Below are 19757 nucleotides of genomic sequence, written 5' to 3'. Positions count from 1 at the left end.
TGCTTCTTTGTTGGTCCCCTGCAACTGATGACCTCAGCAGGCTGAGGTCGATGTCCAACAGAGTTGGTGTCCAGATCGGGATCAGGCTGACCTTGCCAGAAGCCAGAAAGAGTGTGGACCCTGTGGCTGCCGCAGTTATGCTGCATTGTCCAAGGTTCCAGGAGGAGGGACGTCCAGCTGTGGAACAAAAATTCATGCAAATCCACCGGTATGAGGCATTGTGGCATTGCTGTTTTCCTTGGGCACATGTGGTTGACAGACTTGTGGCAGATGGAGCCATTGTGTTGTTATACTTCCACCATGGTGTATCCCAATAAAATGGTTACTACTGCTGGGGCCTATTTGTGGCAATTTTTGGAGAAAACCAATGTCCAGATATCATCTTTGACAGAACAATGATGATATTGAGACAGTGGATGGGAAATGGGGTCCTTGTAGGGTGGAGGATAGTGAATTTGGACTGTTGCTGTCTTCCGTGGAATTTTTCAGTGGTGCTCATGCCAGTTTGAGGGGTGGAGCAGTAAGACACCGAAAACAGTGAGACGGCTTCATCTGAGAATCATAATGACAGTGTAACTTTGCTAATTGTGGCTTGAATGTGTGAGCAAAGCATTCTGCTAATCCACTGGATATGGTATGAAAAGTCACTGTGTGCACTAGAGCAATGCCATTGAAAGAACAAAAAGGAGGTAAATTCCGAAGATGTGAAATGAGGCCCATTGTGGGGAAACTACAGTTTCTGGCAGTCCTATACAGAAAGTCCTTGCCAGAGCCTGGATAGTCAGTCTTGAGGATGTTGAAAATGTCCGAGAATCATAGAGGACTCCAGTTCCTGCATCAACAACAATAAACCAAGAATAGCCAAAGAAGGGGCCTGAAAAGTCCAAATGGAATCACAACCAGGATGCTGAAGCATCCATCCATGGGAAGCATCTGGGAGTGGGTGCTGCCTGTTTGGTTTCACAAGTTTCACATGCTGCCACCTTGCTATCAGTATCTGCATCAGTCTCTCAGCAATACACATGTTGGTGGGGCAGCCTCTTTATGAGCACTGCTTCCCAGTGGCACTGATGGAATCACGATGCAAGTGTGACCATTTTCTCCATGCAATAAAAGGACTCCATTGAGGGTGGAGATCTTGTGACATCTGAGCCAGAACGCTTGGACTTCCTCGTGAGCCATCTGTTTCTGATCTGCTGGCCACCCTCAGTGCACCAGATGGAGTGGTTCTTGCATAACTGGGTCCTCCAAAGAGTGACAGGCAATCACGTGTGCATCCAATGGAAGACATGGCTACATCGTCTTCTGCTTCTGTGTCCATGTGGCGATAGGCCTCTGGTTCTGAATCTAATTGCATGTCCTGTTCCAGTGGTAACCAAGAGAGAATGTCAGCATTGGCATGTTGTGCTGGTGAGAGATGTCTGATGTCATATTAATAGTTACAGCAAAACAGTGCCCATCTCTGGAGGTGATATGCCAATTTGGTCAGAATATTGTAGTCTGCTTTGAATAATGGTGAAAAGGGTTTATGATCTTACAGTAACATGAAATATTAGCTGTACACATAATAACGACATTTCTTGAGTGTGAACACAGTAGCCAGAGCCTCCTTTTCTATTTGACTGTAGTTGCATTGTGCCTGTGTCAGATTTCTGGATATGAATGCAAAGGACATTCCACACCATCTACTTCATGAAATAGCACGACGCCCAAGCTGTAATCAGGAGCATCAGTTGCTACAATCAAAGGTTCTGGTGGTTAGTAGGCCACAAGGCATGTTGGAGGGGGCAGGATTTAATGCAGTCAGAGTCCAGTTCCACTTCACATTTTTGCATAACAACTGATGGAGCTGTTCCGCTAAGGCTGCCGCATGTGGGATGAACTTGCGATAATAATTAAGTTGGCCGAGCACAGGTAGTAGTTGCTTAATGTCCTTTTGGACTGGATGTTTGTTCTATTGCTTGAACATTCTGGTGTAGGTCATATTCCTGAAGCAGTGAGAACACGACCAAGATATGCCATCTGAGGGATCAAAAAATGCCATTCCTGTTAACTCAATATTTTCTTGTTGGAGAACAGCAAAAACAGCATAAAGGTTGTCTGCCGACTCCTGGGCTCTTTTACCAGTGATGAGAATGTCATCCAAATAGTTTGCCATGGTGGGTACATCCCATGTCAGCTGTTCCCAAGTACCATTGAAAAATAGCCGAGGCATTGGCAAAGCCAATAGGAAACGTGTTGTAGCAACCTAGAATTTTCCGTGACGCATCATACAGAGGGAGCTGAAGGTAAGCATCTTACAAATCAGTCTTGGCAAGAATCTTGCCTCCTGAAGATTATGCCATAATGTCATCCAATTATTGAATCAGGTAGGCATCAGCGACAGACTGTGCATTGATGGTGGCCTTGGAGTTACAACAAATCCGAAGTGACCCATTTGGTTTTTCAACAATAATCACAAGGTAGCTCACTGACTGTTGGTGTCTGTCTTGAGACTGCCTTCCTTCTGGAGATGCTATTATTCTGACTATGGCTTGTCTCTGAGCATGAATGGAACATTCTGAGCTTTCAAGTAACAAAGTGTTGCTCTTGAAATGAGGCTGACATGAGCCTCAAAACCAGTGTTGCCGGTAGCAGGATGAGAAATAACTGACTTGTATGTTGAGCAAATGTCACTCAAGAAGGAGCTAGCCCTTTATGGCTGAATACTGTTGGTGTAGTCATGCACCTCCAAGCCCAAAGCATTAAAAATCCAAACTGAGCATGTTGGAGGCTCCATCAATGTTTACCAATAAGAGACATGCCACAAAAACAGTAGAATGATACTGAATGTGAGCTGTGAATTGTCCTTTTACCTCAGTAGTATCATAGCTGTAGCTATGCATTTGTCTGTGAATTCTTGTAGTGGATGATAAAGTTTCCCAAATTATGATAGTCATGGAAGAACCCGTATTGACCTATTGACCTGGACTGTCACTAGGATGGAGTTTGCTTCCTCTATGAGCACTGTCTGTCAGATACAGGAAGCACAGCATGGAATGTAAAATTCTGGGGCATAGATGTCAGGTACCTCCTCAACTCTTGGGGAAGGCAGCCCATATGGGCATAATCTAAGTTTATCTTGAGGGAAGATTGGCAGACTTCCTCTTTGTTTCCTGTCTTGCTGCAGGAGGAACATTTAGCACGGTGATAATGACACTATTGCCATAGGTAGTTGATAAAACAGTTGCTACATGAGGGTATCTGCTGTGAGTAATGTGCACTGGTTGAGGGCTTGCCAGCTGTAGGTGAATCGTAATGTAATGAAAGCCGTGGCTGGGATTTATGTCGGCAAGTTGGACAAACCCTTGTGAAGAGTTACGCAACATTGCCAATGACCATAGAAGCTGTTCAGATGCCCTAATGATGGGGAGGAAACTCTCTGTCATGGGATCCTTGACTTTGATGTGGTCACTATGATGTCCTCCATCTTGTGAAAGTACAAGAGTCATAGAATACAATCATTAGATAAACCCTGCAATTTGGCCATCCACCCTCTGTAAGATTATCCACTAAGCTTGTGGCAACTAAGAAACTTACAGTGGACTACTGAAGTGTGCACTTGTGAGCCAAATATTTTAGTAAACAAGTCTTTAAGTGAGTATATGGGAAGGCACAAGGCTCTGTCTAATGGTTCAGCTGGCATAGTAAGTGGTAAGTTTCCTAGCATGCATATACCAGAGAGAACACTCGCTGCTGGGTGTCACCTGCAATATCCTGGGCCAGGAAGTGTTGTTCCAGTCTGGCCATGTAGCTAACTTAGGGCCCAGGTAGTCAAACAGCTGGATTGGTGGCAGCAGCCCTTGGAATCCATTTACCAGTGAGTCAGTGCAGGACAGCTCCTTGGACAGCTCTGGATTGGATGTGGTGATGACTGTCATCGTGTCTGCCATCACTTTCAAGGCTTGCTACACATTCTAAAGCAGCAGCAACACCTAAGCAGTAACATCTGTAGCATTAGACCTGATAAAGCAGATAATCGCTTTTACGATCTTCACAACATAGGCACCACATGCATACTAACACTGTTTGCCCAGGGTGAAAAGCACATGTTAAAGCTTTGGTTCATAGAAAAATCCCTTGTCACCATTTGCTAAGTATTGTGCCGGTGAGGCACAGTGAGACTGCAGCCCAGATAAACAATGTATTATAGTTTTATTGAAAGGTACATAAACCAAAATTTTCCTCCTTTGGAGCAAAGTTAATAACTACAAGTTTGTGGAAGTTTATGATTAGCACTGAATTTATAGAAGTCCAACTTAGGATGAAGGTCACAATGATAAAACATCCAAAGTTAATATTCACTCAGCAGTAGAACAAAATAACGTAGTGAAGGTCGACATCCGATACCAAGTTTCCAGGATGTCTCTGATGCTGAGGCCAAGTCCCAGCGATGATGAAGGCAGGCGCTGGCAGCTCCATTAGTCAGTGATGGCTGGTTCAGTATATTGGTATGGCATCATATGTAGCAAAGATTCCCATTGAGGATCTGACTGAGGAACAGCTGGTGCAGCCAGCACTTGGTGCAGAGCTTAAAGGAAGATGTCTCAGAGTCCTCTAAATACACAGGCCATGTAGAGATACTAGAGCTACATCAGGTGATCAAGGATGGCAGAGGGCAAAAGTTTTTTTTTAGATTATTTTGTCAGCAATGAAACTGGTTAGAAGTTGCATGGAAGTGTTAGACATGTAACTCATTGCTCCATCATCCAGCTGCTTCACAAATATATTAAGATACCCATATAAACTGTAGTGTAGTGTCTATGGTATATCAAAGAAAATGGGGCCAAAAATCCTGGAAGTTGACATGTGCACCACTCTTTAACCTTTTCATCATGCAGTTGCATGTTGTGGATGATACAGGGGCTTACACCAGTCCAGTGTATCTTGTTTTGTATGTTGTCACCTGACAGATGGAACAATGCCTCACCTATAAACCAATTTATGGAGAGAAAGTCTGAATGTTGAATAAGAAACCCCTGAAACCATTGAAAGTAACACATTTTTTCCTCATGCTCTGTTTTTTGCAATTCTTTCATCATGTGCATTCTGTATTGCTGCAATGCCAATTTCTTCACAGCTCTCTGACATCTGCCATATGAAATGCCTCTCTCCTGGCTCCATCAACAAAGTGATGAGTTCTCCAGCATCTTCGAACATGGATAACCATTCATTTATACATACATCATTTGTGATGATTCCTGTCATGAAGGAGTGCCATCAGTGACGTAAAATGAGTCAAATTATACAGTAACTGGTACAAATAGTCATTGCAGGTTGCTTGTGCCAGTATATGTTAAGTGACTATCATAGATAGAATGCTATATATCATAATTTCTTCAATAAAATTATAACTGTCAAATTCAAAACTAATACATTTGCATTGATAAATATAGAAATTAGTTGTAGATTACTTTTTAGGATTCCATGCCTCAATCAGTAAAAACGGAACCCTTATAGGATTACTTTGTTGCCTGTTCATGTGCCTGTCAGTCCGACTTTAAGAACCCCTTCTCTCAGGAATGGGTAGACCTACCAAGTTCAAATTTGTGTCATGTATTAATGTCTATTGTGCCTTGGAGGTGTAAAAATTGTAACCTTCTATATCAGTGCAGTCAAAAGGTACCACTATTTATGTAATATATTGTGATACTTGAAAACGTAAACATCAAAACCTATTGGCTGCTTCCTGTTGACTTAGAATCGTGAAATTTGGCAAGAAGCAAGATTTCACAGTACAGGTAAAGGAAAATCAGAAGATTACTGATTTGTAATTACATAACACGAAAAAAATTGTTTTGTAATTTTTTATTCAGCTATCTGTCTGTCAGTCCATCCGTTAAGTCCCTTTTCCTGTGGAGCAGTTTCGCATATAAAGTTCAAATTTATGTCATACACTAAGGTGTATGGTCCCTTGGCAATATAAAAATTTTAAGCTTCTAAGTTAATGCAACACATATTTCACATATTTTGATACTCAAAAACAAGTCATCAAAACCTATAGGGTGCTTCCTTGACTTAGAATGGTTTCACAGTACAAGTAAAGTAAAAAACTCTAAAACTCATTAAACTGTAATTGTATCACATAAAAAATATCTTTTGCCACTTGAACATACATTGCATTCATCATCCATCTGTTGAATCCTGCCTAGTCATCGAATATGGGGTGTCTAGGAAACCTGCTTTCTTGGATTGTTAGACAACAATTCAAGCAAATCATATTAATGAGTTTTATTACAAAAAGTAAATGACAGTACTCAACTTAGAGAATTATGTACATGTGTCACAAGCAAAGGGCGACAGACAAAATAAGCAAGTTTCTTTGGTACAGGCAATGCTACATAGGACAAGCGAAATGACTAGTCTTGAAGCTGTTCTTGAACTGGGCCACAACCAGTCGCTTATGTTCTCTTCACATAGAGGCCACTACTGTTGTGTTGTCCTGGAGAGGGTTGGTCAGCGTGCAATTGGCTGACATCTTCTTCACAGCCCTCTCTTGTTCCCAACTGGCGTGCCAGCACTTGGCTTTATGCCGTATCTTTCCTCCCCCCCCAAAGCATCGGACTGTCATTGTATAAGGAGCATGACAATGGGAGGAGAAGCAGGAGTGTGGATGCTGCGATGGATTGGAAGCTGTGGCTGCAGGGGACATCAGGCTTCCAGTTGTACACTGCCATCCGGCCTGTGCACTGGTGGAAACGTCCCCAGAAAATGACCAGAAGGGTACGCCTCCATCTCCTGAGGCCCATAACAAGATGTAGAATGCATCTGCTGCTATAGTGCGGGCAGGTCCAGCTCCATTGGTAAGATGTGCAGTGTTTTACCTCATTCAGAAGCTGTTCCCTAACACAAACCCGAGTGAACATTCCTATGATCTGGTTGTAGATTCACTAACTAACTATTTTGACCAACAAGTGAGTGTGGTGGCAGCTAGGTATCAATTCTTTAATTGCAATAAAAGGTCAGAACAAACTTATCGCGAATGGGTAATGGATTTGCGGGGTTTAATGAGGAAGTGCAAATTCAGATGTGCTTGTGGTGCTTTATATTCAGACGTTATGTTGTGTGATGCAATCATGTACAGTGTAACTTTTGTCAGACTTAGAGAACAGATTTAGAAACAATTCAGTCCATCATTTTAGCATGTAGTGCAAGTACTAGATTGGTACGATTAAGGTGCTGTGTTGGCCAATAAATTTGAGCAACCACCAATTTGCTGGGTTGAGTTGCCTCTTGCTTGCGACCGGCCTATTAGGCAGCAAAAGCATGCATGTGCCACATGACGTAAACAGTACTCTATGCCTCATAAACAGCTCTCTAAACAGGCAAACGAAATTAAGTCATTCCCTCGGTGCCATTCGTGGCAAAAAACACCAAGATTGTCCATCCCAATAAGAACAGTGTTACACCTGTGACAAGAAAAGTCATGCACAATCTATATGTTTGCAATGTAACAAACATAATAATTCTGCTCACTCACAAAAACTAGTTACAAGGCCCATGTAATCAATGCAGTGCATTCAAAGCCTGCTGGAGGCATTAGCAAAACTAGAAAATAAACAGTTTCTACAGTGCAACACCAGTCCAACAAACTTTTTGTGCGTTTGCATATTAGTGGAAGACATGTGAAATTTCAGTTGGACACTGGTGCCTCTGTTACACTACTTAATCGTGACACATATGAATTGTTAGGCTCTCCAAGCCTCTCTAAAACTAGCATGCCCCTGACAGCTTCTAATGGACAAGACATTCCCATTCTTGGAAAATTTACTTTGACTGCTATGTATTGCTCACATACGTGACCTGTGAATTTCACTGTGCTACAATCACACGATTGTGAGAACATATTTGGCCTTGATTCATTTGATTTGTTTGGCTTTCAAATTTGGGAAAATGTGTTGTCTTTTCTGGAGATTTAGGCAAGGCTAACAATTTTGTTGCACATATTGCTATGAAAGAAAATGCTCAGCCAAAATTTTCCCGGGCCAGAACTGTTCCCATTGCATTCCGGGACAAAGTCACTGCTGAACTTAAAGAATTGCAAGATAGCAGTGCTAGTCAGTGGGCAAGTCCAATCGTTTTACTCCCCAAACCTTCAGGTCACATTCACCTCTGTGTTGACCTTAAGTCTTCAGTCAACCCACAGACTGTGATTGATACTTATCCATTGTCATGCCCAGAGGATCTCATGGACAGATTAGGCACTGGTCACTACTTTTCAAAAATTGATTTGCACGACGCATGTCTTCAAATACTACTAGATATTGTTGTTGTTGTGGTCTTCAGTCCTGAGGCTAGTTTGATGCAGCTCTCCATGCTACTCTGTCCTGTGCAAGTTTGTTTATCTCCCAGTACCTACTGCAACCTACATCCTTCTGAATCTGCTTAGTGTATTCATCTCTTGGTCTCCCTCTATGATCTTTACCCTCCACACTGCCCTCCAATACTAAATTGGTGATCCCTTGATGCCACAAAACATGTCCTACCAACCGATCCCTTCTTCCAGTCGAGTTGTGCCACAGATTTCGCTTCTCCCCAATCCTATTCTATACCTCCTCATTAGTTATGTGATTTACCCATCTAATCTTCAGCATTCTTCTGTAGCACCACATTTCGAAAGCTTCTATTCTCTTCTTGTCCAAACTATTTATCGTCCATGTTTCACTTCCGTACATGGCTACACTCCATACAAATACTTTCAGAAACGACTTCCTGACACTTAAATCCATACTCAATGTTAACAAATTTCTCTTCTTCAGAAATGCTTTCCTTGCCATTGCCAGTCTACATTTTATATCCTATCTACTTTGACCATCATCAGTTATTTTGCTCCCCAAATGGCAAAACTCCTTTACTACTTTAAGTGTCTCATTTCCCGATCTAATTCCCTCAGCATCACCCGACTTAATTCAACTACATTCCATTATCATCGTTTAGCTTTTGTTGATTTTCATCTTATATCCTCCTTTTAAGACACTGTCCATTCCGTTCAACTGCTCTTCTAAGTCCTTTGCTGTTTCTGACAGAATTACAATGTCATCGGTGAACCTCAAAGTTTTTATTTCTTCTCCATGGATTTTAGTATCTACTCCGAATTTTTCTTTTGTTTCCTTTACTGCTTGCTCAATATACATATTGAATAACATCGGGGAGAGGCTACAACCCTGTCTCACTCCCTTCCCAACCATTGCTTCCCTTTCATGCCCCTCGACTTCTATTATTGCCATCTGGTTTCTGCACAAATTGTAAATAGCCTTTCACTCCCTGTATTTTACCCTTGCCACCTTCAGAATATGAAAGAGAGTATTCCAGTCAACATTGTCAAAAGCTTTCTCTAAGTCTACAAATGCTAGAAATGTAGGTTTGCCTTTCCTTAATCTATTTTCTAAGATAAGTTGTTGGGTCAGTATTGCCTCCCGTGTTCCAACATTTCTACAGAATCCAAAATGATCTTCCGCGAGGTCGGCTTGTACCAGTTTTTCCATTTGTCTGTAGAGAATTCACGTTAATATCTTGCAGCCGTGACTTATTAAACTGATAGTTCGGTAATTTTCGCATCTGTCAACACCTGCTTTCTTTGAGATTGGAATAATTATATTCTTCTTGAAGTCTGAGGATATTTCGCCTGTTTCATACATCTTGCTCACCAGATGGTAGAGCTTTGTCGGAGCTGACTCTCTCAAGGCTGTCAGTAGTTCTAAAGGAATGTTGTCTCCTCCCGGGGCCTTGTTTCGACTTAGGTCTTTCAGTGCTCTGTCAAACTCTTCACGCAGTATCGTATCTCCCATATCATCTTCATCTACATCCTCTTCCATTTCCATAATATTGTCCTCAAATACATCGCCCTTGTATAGACCGTCTGTATACTCCTTCCACCTTTCTGCTTTCCCTTCTTTGCTTAGAACTGGGTTTCCATCTGAGCTCTTGATATTCATACAAGTGTTTCTCTTTTTTCCAAAGGTCTCTTTAATTTTCCTGTAGGCAGCATCTATCTTACCCTAGTGAGATAAGCCTCTACATCCTTACATTTGTCCTCTAGCCATCCCTGCTTAGCCATTTTGCACTTCCTGTCGATCTCATTTTTGAGATGTTTGTATTCCTTTTTGCCTGCTTCATTGACTGTATTTTTATATTTTCTCCTTTCATAAATTAAATTCAATATTTCTTCTGTTACCCAAGGATTTCTGCTAGCCCTCATCCTTTTACCTACTTGATCCTCTGCTGCCTTCACTACTTCATCCCTCAAAGATACCCATTCTTCTTCTACTATATTTCTTTCCCCCATTCCTGTCAATTGTTCCCTTATGCACTCCCTGAAAATCTGTACAACCACTGGTTTAGTCAGTTTATCCAGGTCCCATCTCCTTAAATTCCCACCTTTTTGCAGTTTCTTCAGTTTTAACCTACAGTTCATAATCAATAGACTGTGGTCAGAGTCCACATCTGCCCCTGGAAATGTCTTACAGTTTAAAACTTGGTTCCTAAATCTCTGTCTTACCATTATATAATCTATCTGATACCTTCTAATATCCCCAGGCTTCTTCCATGTATACAACCTTTTTTCATGATTCTTGAACCAAGTATTAGCTATGATTGTGTTATGCTCTGTGCAAAATTCTATCAGGTGGCTTCCTCTTTCATTTCTTACACCCAATCCATGTTCACCTACTATGTTTTCTTCTCTCCCTTTTCCTATTATCGAATTTCAGACACCCGTGACTATTAAGTTTTTGTCTCCCTACACTATCTGAATAATTTCTTTTATCTCATCATATATTTCATCAATTTCTTCATCATCTGCAGAGCTAGTTGGCATATAAACTTGTATTCTGTAGTAGGCATGAGCTTCGTGTCTATCTTGGCCACAATAATGCATTCACTGTGCTGTTTGTAGTAGCTTACGTGTGCTCCTACTTTTTTATTCATTATTAAACCTACTCCTGCATTATCCCTATTTGATGTTGTATTTATAATCCTGTATTCACCTGATCAAAAGTCTTGTTCCTGCTGCCACCGAACTTCACAGTTCCCACTATATCTAACTTTAACCTATCCATTTCCCTTTTTTAAATTTTCTAACCTACCTGCCCGATTAAGGGATCTGACATTCCATGCTCCATTCTGTAGAATGCCAGTTTCCTTTATCCTGATAATGAAGTCCTCTTGAGTAGTCCCCGCCCTGAGATCTGAATGGGGGACTATTTTACCCCCGGAATATTTTACCCAAGAGGACGCCATCGTCCTGATGCTGGATGAAGAATCTCAAAATGTGTGTGTTGTGAATACTCATTTGGGCTTGTTTAAATATTTGCGTTTGCCTTTTGGCAGTGCTTCCGCACCTGCTATTTTCCAACAGTATTTGAAACAGCTGAGTGCTCAAGTACCAGACTGTTCAAACTATTTGGGCGATAGTGTCATAGCAGGTCGTACACCTGAAGAATACATTGCAAATTCGCATGCTTTGTTTCATGTGCTATCTGATGCAGGATTGAAGTGTAGACTGGACAAGTATGATTTTTTTAAACTTGAGTTGCAGTCATGTCATAAACAGTCAAGGTGTACTTCCTCTTCAGTAAAATTTGCTAGCCATACTTGATCTGCCAGTTCCTTGCAATGTCACAGAATTGCAGTCAGTCTTGGTGAAAATGAACTGTTATATACAGCTCATACTGAATGCTGCACAAATCGCAGCTCCATTGCATCGCTTACGTCGCAGGAACATCCCTTTTGTTTGGACAGATGAGTGCCAAGGAGCTTTTCAAAAACTTAAAGCTCCATTGCTGAGTGATCGATGCTTGGTCTACTTTAATCCTGACAAACTAGTTGTGTTTCAAGTTGATGCTTCCTCTTATGGAATTGATGCAGTGATTTCACATAGATTTGGTGATAAAGACAGGGGTATTGCTTTTGCATCACAAGTGTTGTCCAAGGCCCAGTGTAATTATTCACAAGTAGAGAAAGAGGCAAGGCTATTGTGTATAGTGTCACCAAATTCCACCACTACTTGTATGGCAGAAAATTCTACCTCATCATAGTAATGTGGACGCACTTTCATGTCTTCTGATTGGCCCTGATACTGACTTTGATGCTTCTGCTGCATCTTGTTGTCACATAGAAGCTCACAATTCTCAATTGCTTCAATCCCATCTTCATCGCCAAATGGTGAATCCTGCCTAGTCGTCAAATACGGGGTAACTAGGAAACCTGCTTTCTTGGATTGCTAGACAACAATTCAAGCAAATGATGTTAATGAGTTTTATTACTAAAAGTAAATGACAATACTTAACTGAGAATTAGATATATGTGTCACCAGCAAAGGGTGACAGACAAAATAAGCAAGTTTCTTCAGTATAGACAGTGTTACATAGGACATGCGAAATGATTAGTCTTGAAGCTATTCTTGAACAGGGCCATAGCCAGTCGGGCACAGTGCTTATGTTCTCTTCACATAGAGGCCGATGCTGTCTCGTTGTCATCTTGAAGAGGGGTGTGCAATTAGCTGATCTCTTCTACACAGCCCTCTCAGCTCTCTCGTTACCGACTGGCGTGCCAGCACTTGACTTTATGCCGTAACACCATCAGAAGAATAACAGGCAAGCATTACAGCAAGCAAACATATAATGTAAGCTGTAGTCATGTTTTAGTAAGTAAGTAAAGAATGTTTCATTAAATCTGCTGTCTTTGTACATATAAAATGAAGTCCCCTAATCGCTTCTTTTTGTATATCTGGGCTAGACTGAGGAACTACTGTAGAGACTTTTTTGATATGGTCTTGGAATTCCTGGGGCCAATATCTTGCCAGTATTGATATCAGTAACAGGTAAAAATCATTGAGATTCTTGATTCCCAGGATGGGTGAACTACATATATACATAATTAAGTTTGTATGGAACCTTCTTTGTGTGAGTCCTACTTTGACTTGGCCTGTGTCCTACTTGGCCATTTTTTCCATGGAAAAGTCAGTTAAAGATAGAGAACTATATGAGAAAAATTCAGTTTGAAACAGGGAACTAATGCAAACATTACTAGCGGTTAAAAGCAGAGAGACTTGGAGTGGATATGAAAGACACATAATATACAACAGTGCAGATGGAGGTATCTACAAGAAAGACTGATGAGGGAAAAATACATCGTTGGTAATAAAATAAATATGAAAAAGTGTAAGAGGAAGTATAAGACAAAAATTAGAGTAACCAATTAAACAAGAGAATAGAGATTTAATGGTCAGCTTGTAAATGGTCAGAAATAAAAAACAATTATTATTTACATCTACATAATTACTCTGCAAAATGTGAATGTCTTTTGACTAGGGTATCCCAGCGGGTAGACCGTTCGCTGGGAGCAAGTCTTTTGATTTGACACCACTTCGACGACTTGCACATCGATGGGGATGAAATGGTGATGATTAGGACAACGCAACTCCCAGGCCCTGAGCAGAGAAAATCTCCAACCCACCGGGAATCAAACCTGATCCCTGAGGATTGACATTCTGTTGCGCTGACCACTTAGCTACCGGGGGTGGACACTCTGCAAAATAATGAAGGGAGAATAGCTTACCTTCAGGAGGCAACTGTCCAGTATCACCAATGGAAAACTGTAAAAGATTCCTAGGTTTCAAGTCCATTAGTTCCTTCATCAAGGCATAAAAAATCTTTCAAAACACTGAGGTGCATTCATTTGCCAGAGAAGAGGATTGCTTTTATTTCAATAATAATACAGTTGGATAGTGAAATGACAGACATTTTCCACACCATTTTCTTTTTCTATATTCCCTTCCTTCTATGGAACTTCTTCAAGTACATACTGTTTAATTTGCAGTAAAGTTGTTGGTGTTTCTCCCTTGCCTTCTCCTTTAGCTGAATTAAGTTAAGTAGTATTATATTTTGTGTTATATTGATTCCTTCAACACTGCAGAGGCAGTTCATTTATTTTCAAATATGTTTAATGTTTTCTTTCTTTATTTAAAAACAGGAGGACTTCTTGCTAGATGGGAGGTTGCAAAAACAATATGGCCTTACATGCTGTCTATTGGCCTTGCATATTTTGTTACTCTCTGTCTGTATCCTGGCATTGAATCTGAAATTGTGAGCTGCACACTAAAAAGTTGGATGCCAGTTGTTCTCATGGCCATCTTCAATGCTGCAGATTTAGTAGGAAAAGTAAGTAACTTAAGGTCAGATGGTTGCAATCAGTGAATGTACTGATTTCTTCTGAGATAAAATTAGGTTTATTAGTATTATATTATATTGTAATTGTAAGCTGTAAAGAAATTTGAATTTAGAGAAAATAATAATAATAATAATAATAATAACAATAATAATAATTTTTGGGAACTGTTCTTGTTAGCTATAAATTTAATAGATGACAACATACATTGAATGATTAGTGAAAAACTAAAGTGCTAATGCAGATAACAGTTTCTCTTAGGCATGATATTTGTTTCTTTTTATGCGTCTGTGAGACCTGTAATTTTTTCGCACTAAGTGAGTTGTATATCTGTCCCTTCTTGATTTAATTCTCAGCAGTTTAATCTGATAATCCTGAATTGTACCAAAGAATGCACGGAGAGTTTTGTAAATAAAGCCCCTCTTATTTTGTTGATTCAGAATAATTTTTACTATTTTAAATATTTATCTTTATTCTTCAGAAGTATGAATCAAGTACTGTTTAGTATATATCACCTGGCATGAATGCAATATTCATCCAGGAGCTCTTCATGCATAGAAAAATCACCATCCTCTCAGCTGATGCTTCAGTTCTGAACACACTGTGATTTTTTATTTGATTTTGATTTGGTCCCATTTGATTACATTTTGCGCAAAGTGTGCACTTATAATATAGGACAAGTCAACTTAAACTTATTTTCTTCCAGTATTTAACCTATGTATTACAGTTTAATACATCAAAGTGGCAATACTTATAATAATGTTGCATACATTTTTCACCCATTTATTAGGTCCTGAAAATTATTTACTTACTACATTATACTCATATTTACATTTTTCTCTTAGTATTCATGTTATCAAGTTATTTACATAATCATAATATGTTCTATTAGTTACAGTACCTCTATAACACTAATAGTAGCATTTTTCCGTGGAATATTTTCCAAGTAGAGAAGGTATTAGCATATTTCATCAAAATATAAGAGGTATTAGAGATAAAGTTAGTGATCTGCTTATAGATGTTGACTCTGAAATTATTGGTATATCGGAGCACCACATAAATAATTTGACAATTCAGAGGCTTCCTTTACCAGGATACAGATTAGCTGGCTGTTTTTCAAGGAGTTCCTTGTGGGGTGGGAGAGTGGCTATGTACATAAAAAGCAGTATTCCATTTGAGTCCACAGATGTATCACGACACTGCACTGAGCAGATATTTTAATGTTGTGCAGGGGCAGTTGAATTTAGTGAAACTAAACTTCTAATTGTTGTTGTTTATAGGTCCCCTAACTCTTGAGTTCAGAATATTTCTGCTCAAGCTAGAGAGGGTTCTTGATTCACTTTGTAGGAAGTACCAGAAATTAGTTGTATGTGGTGACTTCAATATAAATTTTGTGTATGATGGTGCAAGAAAAAAGATGTTGATAGATGTCCTAAATTCATATGATCTGATGCAGATTGTGTTTTTTTCCAACTAGGGTACAGGGGAGCAGTAGCACAACCATAGACAATATTTTTATTCATTCTTCATTTCTACATGGGCATTCTGTTAGTAAAAAGGTGAATGGCGTTTCAGACCATGATGCACAAATTTTAACACTGGAAGGCTTTTGTTCTCAAACAAATGTTTTCACATATAATTACAAACTACGTAGGAAAGTAATCCAACAGCAATAGAGAGTTTTTTAAACCTTCTCAGGGAACAGGAGTGGCAGGATGTTTATAGTGCCGATAACATAGATGATAAATATAATGCTTTCCTTAACACATTTATCATGCTCTTTGAGAGTTGCTTTCCATTAGAACATTCTAAACAGAGTACTAGCAGTAATAGGCAGCCTGAGTGGCTGACTGGTGGGATAAGGATATCATGTACAACAAAGCAGGAATTGTATCAAAATGTTAGAAGTAGTCACAATCAAGCTGCAATAGCCCATTACAAGCACTATTGTAAGGTGCTTAAAAATGTTATTAGGAAAGCAAAGAGTATGTGGTATGCAAATAGAATAGCTAATTCACAGGATAAAATTAAAACCATATCGTCAGTTGTGGAAGAAGTGTCTGGTCTGCAGCACAAGGTCAATGATATAAAGTCAGTTTGAACTAAAAATATTTCTGTTACTGATACATCAGATATATGTGCAGGTAGCAGGAGAAAGAAAACTGGCATTCTACAGATCGGAGCGTGGAATGTCAGATCCCTTAATCGGGCAGGTAGGTTAGAAAATTTAAAAAGGGAAATGGATAGGTTAAAGTTAGATATAGTGGGAATTATTGAAGTTCGGTTGCAGGAGGAACAAACGGGGAAGATTAGTTTGGATTCCATAGAAATGTTGAAACACATGAGGCAATACTGACCTTACAACTTATCTTAGAAGAAAGATTAAGGAAAGGCAAACCTACATTTCTAGCATTTGTAGACTTAGAGAAAGCTTTTGACACTGTTGACTGGAATACTCTCTTTCAAATTCTAAAGGTGGCAGGGGTAAAATACAGGGAGTGAAAGGCTATTTACAATTTGTGCAGAAACCAGATGGCAGTTATAGGAGTCGAGGGGCATGAAAGGGAAGCAGTGGTTGAGAAGGGAGTGAGACAGGGTTGTAGCCTCTCCCCGATGTTATTCAATATGTATATTGAGCAAGCAGTAAAGGAAACAAAAGAAAAGTTTGGAGTAGGTATTAAAATCCATGGAGAAGAAATAAAAACTTTGAGGTTCGCCGATGACATTGTAATTCTGCCAGAGCCAGCAAAGAACTTAGAAGAGCAGTTGAACAGAATGGACAGTGTCTTGAAAGGAGGATATAAGATGAACATCAACAAAAGCAAAACGAGGATAATGGAATGTAGTCGAATTCAGTCGGGTGATGCTGAGGGAATTGGATTAGGAAATGAGACACTTAAAGTAGTAAAGTAGTTTTGCTATTTGGGGAGCAAAATAACTGATGATGGTCGAAGTAGAGAGGATATAAAATGTAGCCTGGCAATAGCAAGAAAAGCGTTTCTGAAGAAGAGAAATTTGTTAACATTGAGTATAGATTTAAGTGTCAGGAAGTCGTTTCTGAAAGTATTTGTATGGAGTGTAGCCATGTACGGAAGTGAAACATAGATGATAAATAGTTTAGACAAGAAGAGAATAGAAGCTTTTGAAATGTAGTGCTACAGAAGAATGCTGAAGATTAGATGGGTAGATCACATAACTAATTAGGAGGTGTAGAATAGAATTGGGGAGAAGAGGAGTTTGTGGCACAACTTGACAAGAAGAAGGAACCGGTTGGTAGGACATGTTCTGAGGCATCAAGGGATCACAAATTTAGCATTGGAGGGCAGCGTGGAGGGTAAAAATTGTAGAGGGAGACCAAGAGATGAATACATTAAGCAGATTCAGAAGGATGTAGGTTGCAGTAAGTACTGGGAGATGAAGAAGCTTGCACAGGATAGAGTAACATGGTGAGCTGCATCAAACCAGTCTCAGGACTGAAGACCACAACAACAACATTTAACAATAATTTTCTGAACATTGCTGGTGAATTAAATAAAAATTAACTTTATACAGGGAATCATATAACTTTCTTGGCAAATGTATTTCCAAGATCTCTGAAATATCCCTCTGTGATACAGACAAGTGGGAGATTGAGTCAATAATTAAATCACTGAAGACTAAGTACTGTCATGGATATGATGGAGTGCCCAGCAGAATATTAAAGTACTGTACTGCACATATTAGCCCTGTATTTAGCCACCTTTGTAATTTTTCCTTTAGAAGTGGTCAGTTTCTTGAATGATTTAAGTACTCAGTAATAAATCTGCGGGTGTAGACAGGGCACAACAAACTTTCAGCAGCAAATTGAAAAGTAAGAAGGTAGGGAAATCAGTAAAAACGAAAGAAAGTGTTGTTGTTAGGTAGTTCCCATGGAAGAGGTGTTGGCCAACTTTTGCAGGATGAACTAGGATCAGGTCACCAATTTTTTGAAACATAGTGCTGGTCTGGAGCAGGTGACAGAGGATTTAGGATCACTTTGCAAAGATTTCACTAAGGAAGACACTGTGGTTATAGTGGGTGGGGCAGGTAACAGTATTGACAGAGTTCCTGGGTACAGTATAGAGTGTGACCTGGCAAAGATTGCATCAGCATTGAAGCATACTAGTGTTAAGTTTGTATCTGTTCTTGGGCGCCATGACCAACCTCATTTGAACTCTTCTGTCAAAAGAGTTAATTTGGAACTGGAACGGCTGCTTATGTCGGGTGCAGGGTCACACATTGGTGTGGTTCCTGTTGATTCTCTCAGTAGGTGGGATTATACTAGGCATGGCCTTCACCTCAAGAGGAAGGGTAAATTGGCTGGGGAAATAGGAGGAAAGTTAAAGGGGGGAGGCACTGTCATGAGTGGTAAAATACCAGTGGTTATAGGATTCAGAAAAGACCATTTTTTAGGGTATGGAGGACAGAAAGAAAGCAAATTTTAAGAGAGGTTAGAACTGAGACAAAGCTTCAGTTTGAGAAAGACATCAAAAAACATAATTCCAGCTTATTACATCAGCTATTGGCTAAGAATTTTCAACAGTCAGCAATTTTAACTCAATTAATGTGAAATGTCAGCTATCTTTATTGCATCAAAATATTCGAGGACTGAGAAATAAAATTAATGAATTAACTATCTGCATAGATGAATTAGAGTCTTCAAACCCAGCTGACATAATCTGCCTCTCTGAGCATCATGTGACCACTGGTATAGAACTTTTAAGTGTTACAGGGTTTAGGTTAGCAACTCACTTTTGTAGATCAGAAATGGAGAAAGGAGGAGTTGCCACACTCATCAGGAACTATCATAAATTTAAGAACATAGGTATTCATAAATTTTGCCTAGAACAGCATGTGGAAGCATGTGCAACAGAAGTAGAATTTCAATAAAATCCTTCATAATATTAAGTGTATATCTAGCACCTGCAGATAACTTTAATCTGTTTGTAAACCACCTTGAAGCTGTACTGGCCCATTTAACAACCAAAACCAAAGAAATAGTGGTTGCTGGTGATTTCAATGTAGATTTCCTTAAAGACTCTCCCAATAAGAACTTATTTGAGTTAGTAACACTATCATTCAACTTAATTCCCACTGTAAAGTTCCCCACTAGGGTAGACGATTGCTCACAAACAGCCATTGATAATATCTTTATAGAAAAGTCCAATGAACAAACTTATATTACAAAACCAATAGTCAATAGCCTCTCAGACCATGACATGCAGTTCCTTCTGTTAAATGTTAATGCTGAACAGGATATAAAATCTGTTAAATCTGAGCTCAAGAGGGTAATCAATAAGCCAAAAATTGATTATTTTAGGACACTCCTCAGAGACATTCACTGGACTGATGTTTACAGTACTCATGGCATGAATAAAAAATATAACACTTTTGCTAATAAAGTGCTTACCTTATTCGAACACTGTTTTCCCCCAAAACTTACCAAGGTTAGAGCAAAGTCTACAAAGAAGCCATGGATTACTCAAGGAATAGGGGTATCTTGTAAAACAAAAAGAAAACTGTATCTGTCAATC

General features: G+C 39.6%; 1 protein-coding gene across 1 annotated transcript in view; it reads left to right on the top strand.

Annotated features, from left to right (window-relative positions):
* Positions 1 to 19757, top strand: part of LOC126175423 (equilibrative nucleoside transporter 4) — a 176084-nt gene that overhangs the window by 95176 nt on the left and 61151 nt on the right. Inside the window, exon 8 of the mRNA XM_049922222.1 lies at positions 14011 to 14198. Within this exon, the coding sequence (XP_049778179.1) occupies positions 14011 to 14198 (188 nt within the window). The remainder of the gene's footprint in view (positions 1 to 14010; positions 14199 to 19757) is intronic.

This window comes from Schistocerca cancellata, chromosome 3 (genome assembly GCF_023864275.1).
Source record: "Schistocerca cancellata isolate TAMUIC-IGC-003103 chromosome 3, iqSchCanc2.1, whole genome shotgun sequence".
In the NCBI taxonomy this organism is placed as follows: Eukaryota; Metazoa; Arthropoda; class Insecta; order Orthoptera; family Acrididae; genus Schistocerca; species Schistocerca cancellata.
This window is presented reverse-complemented; position numbering and strand designations above follow the sequence as displayed.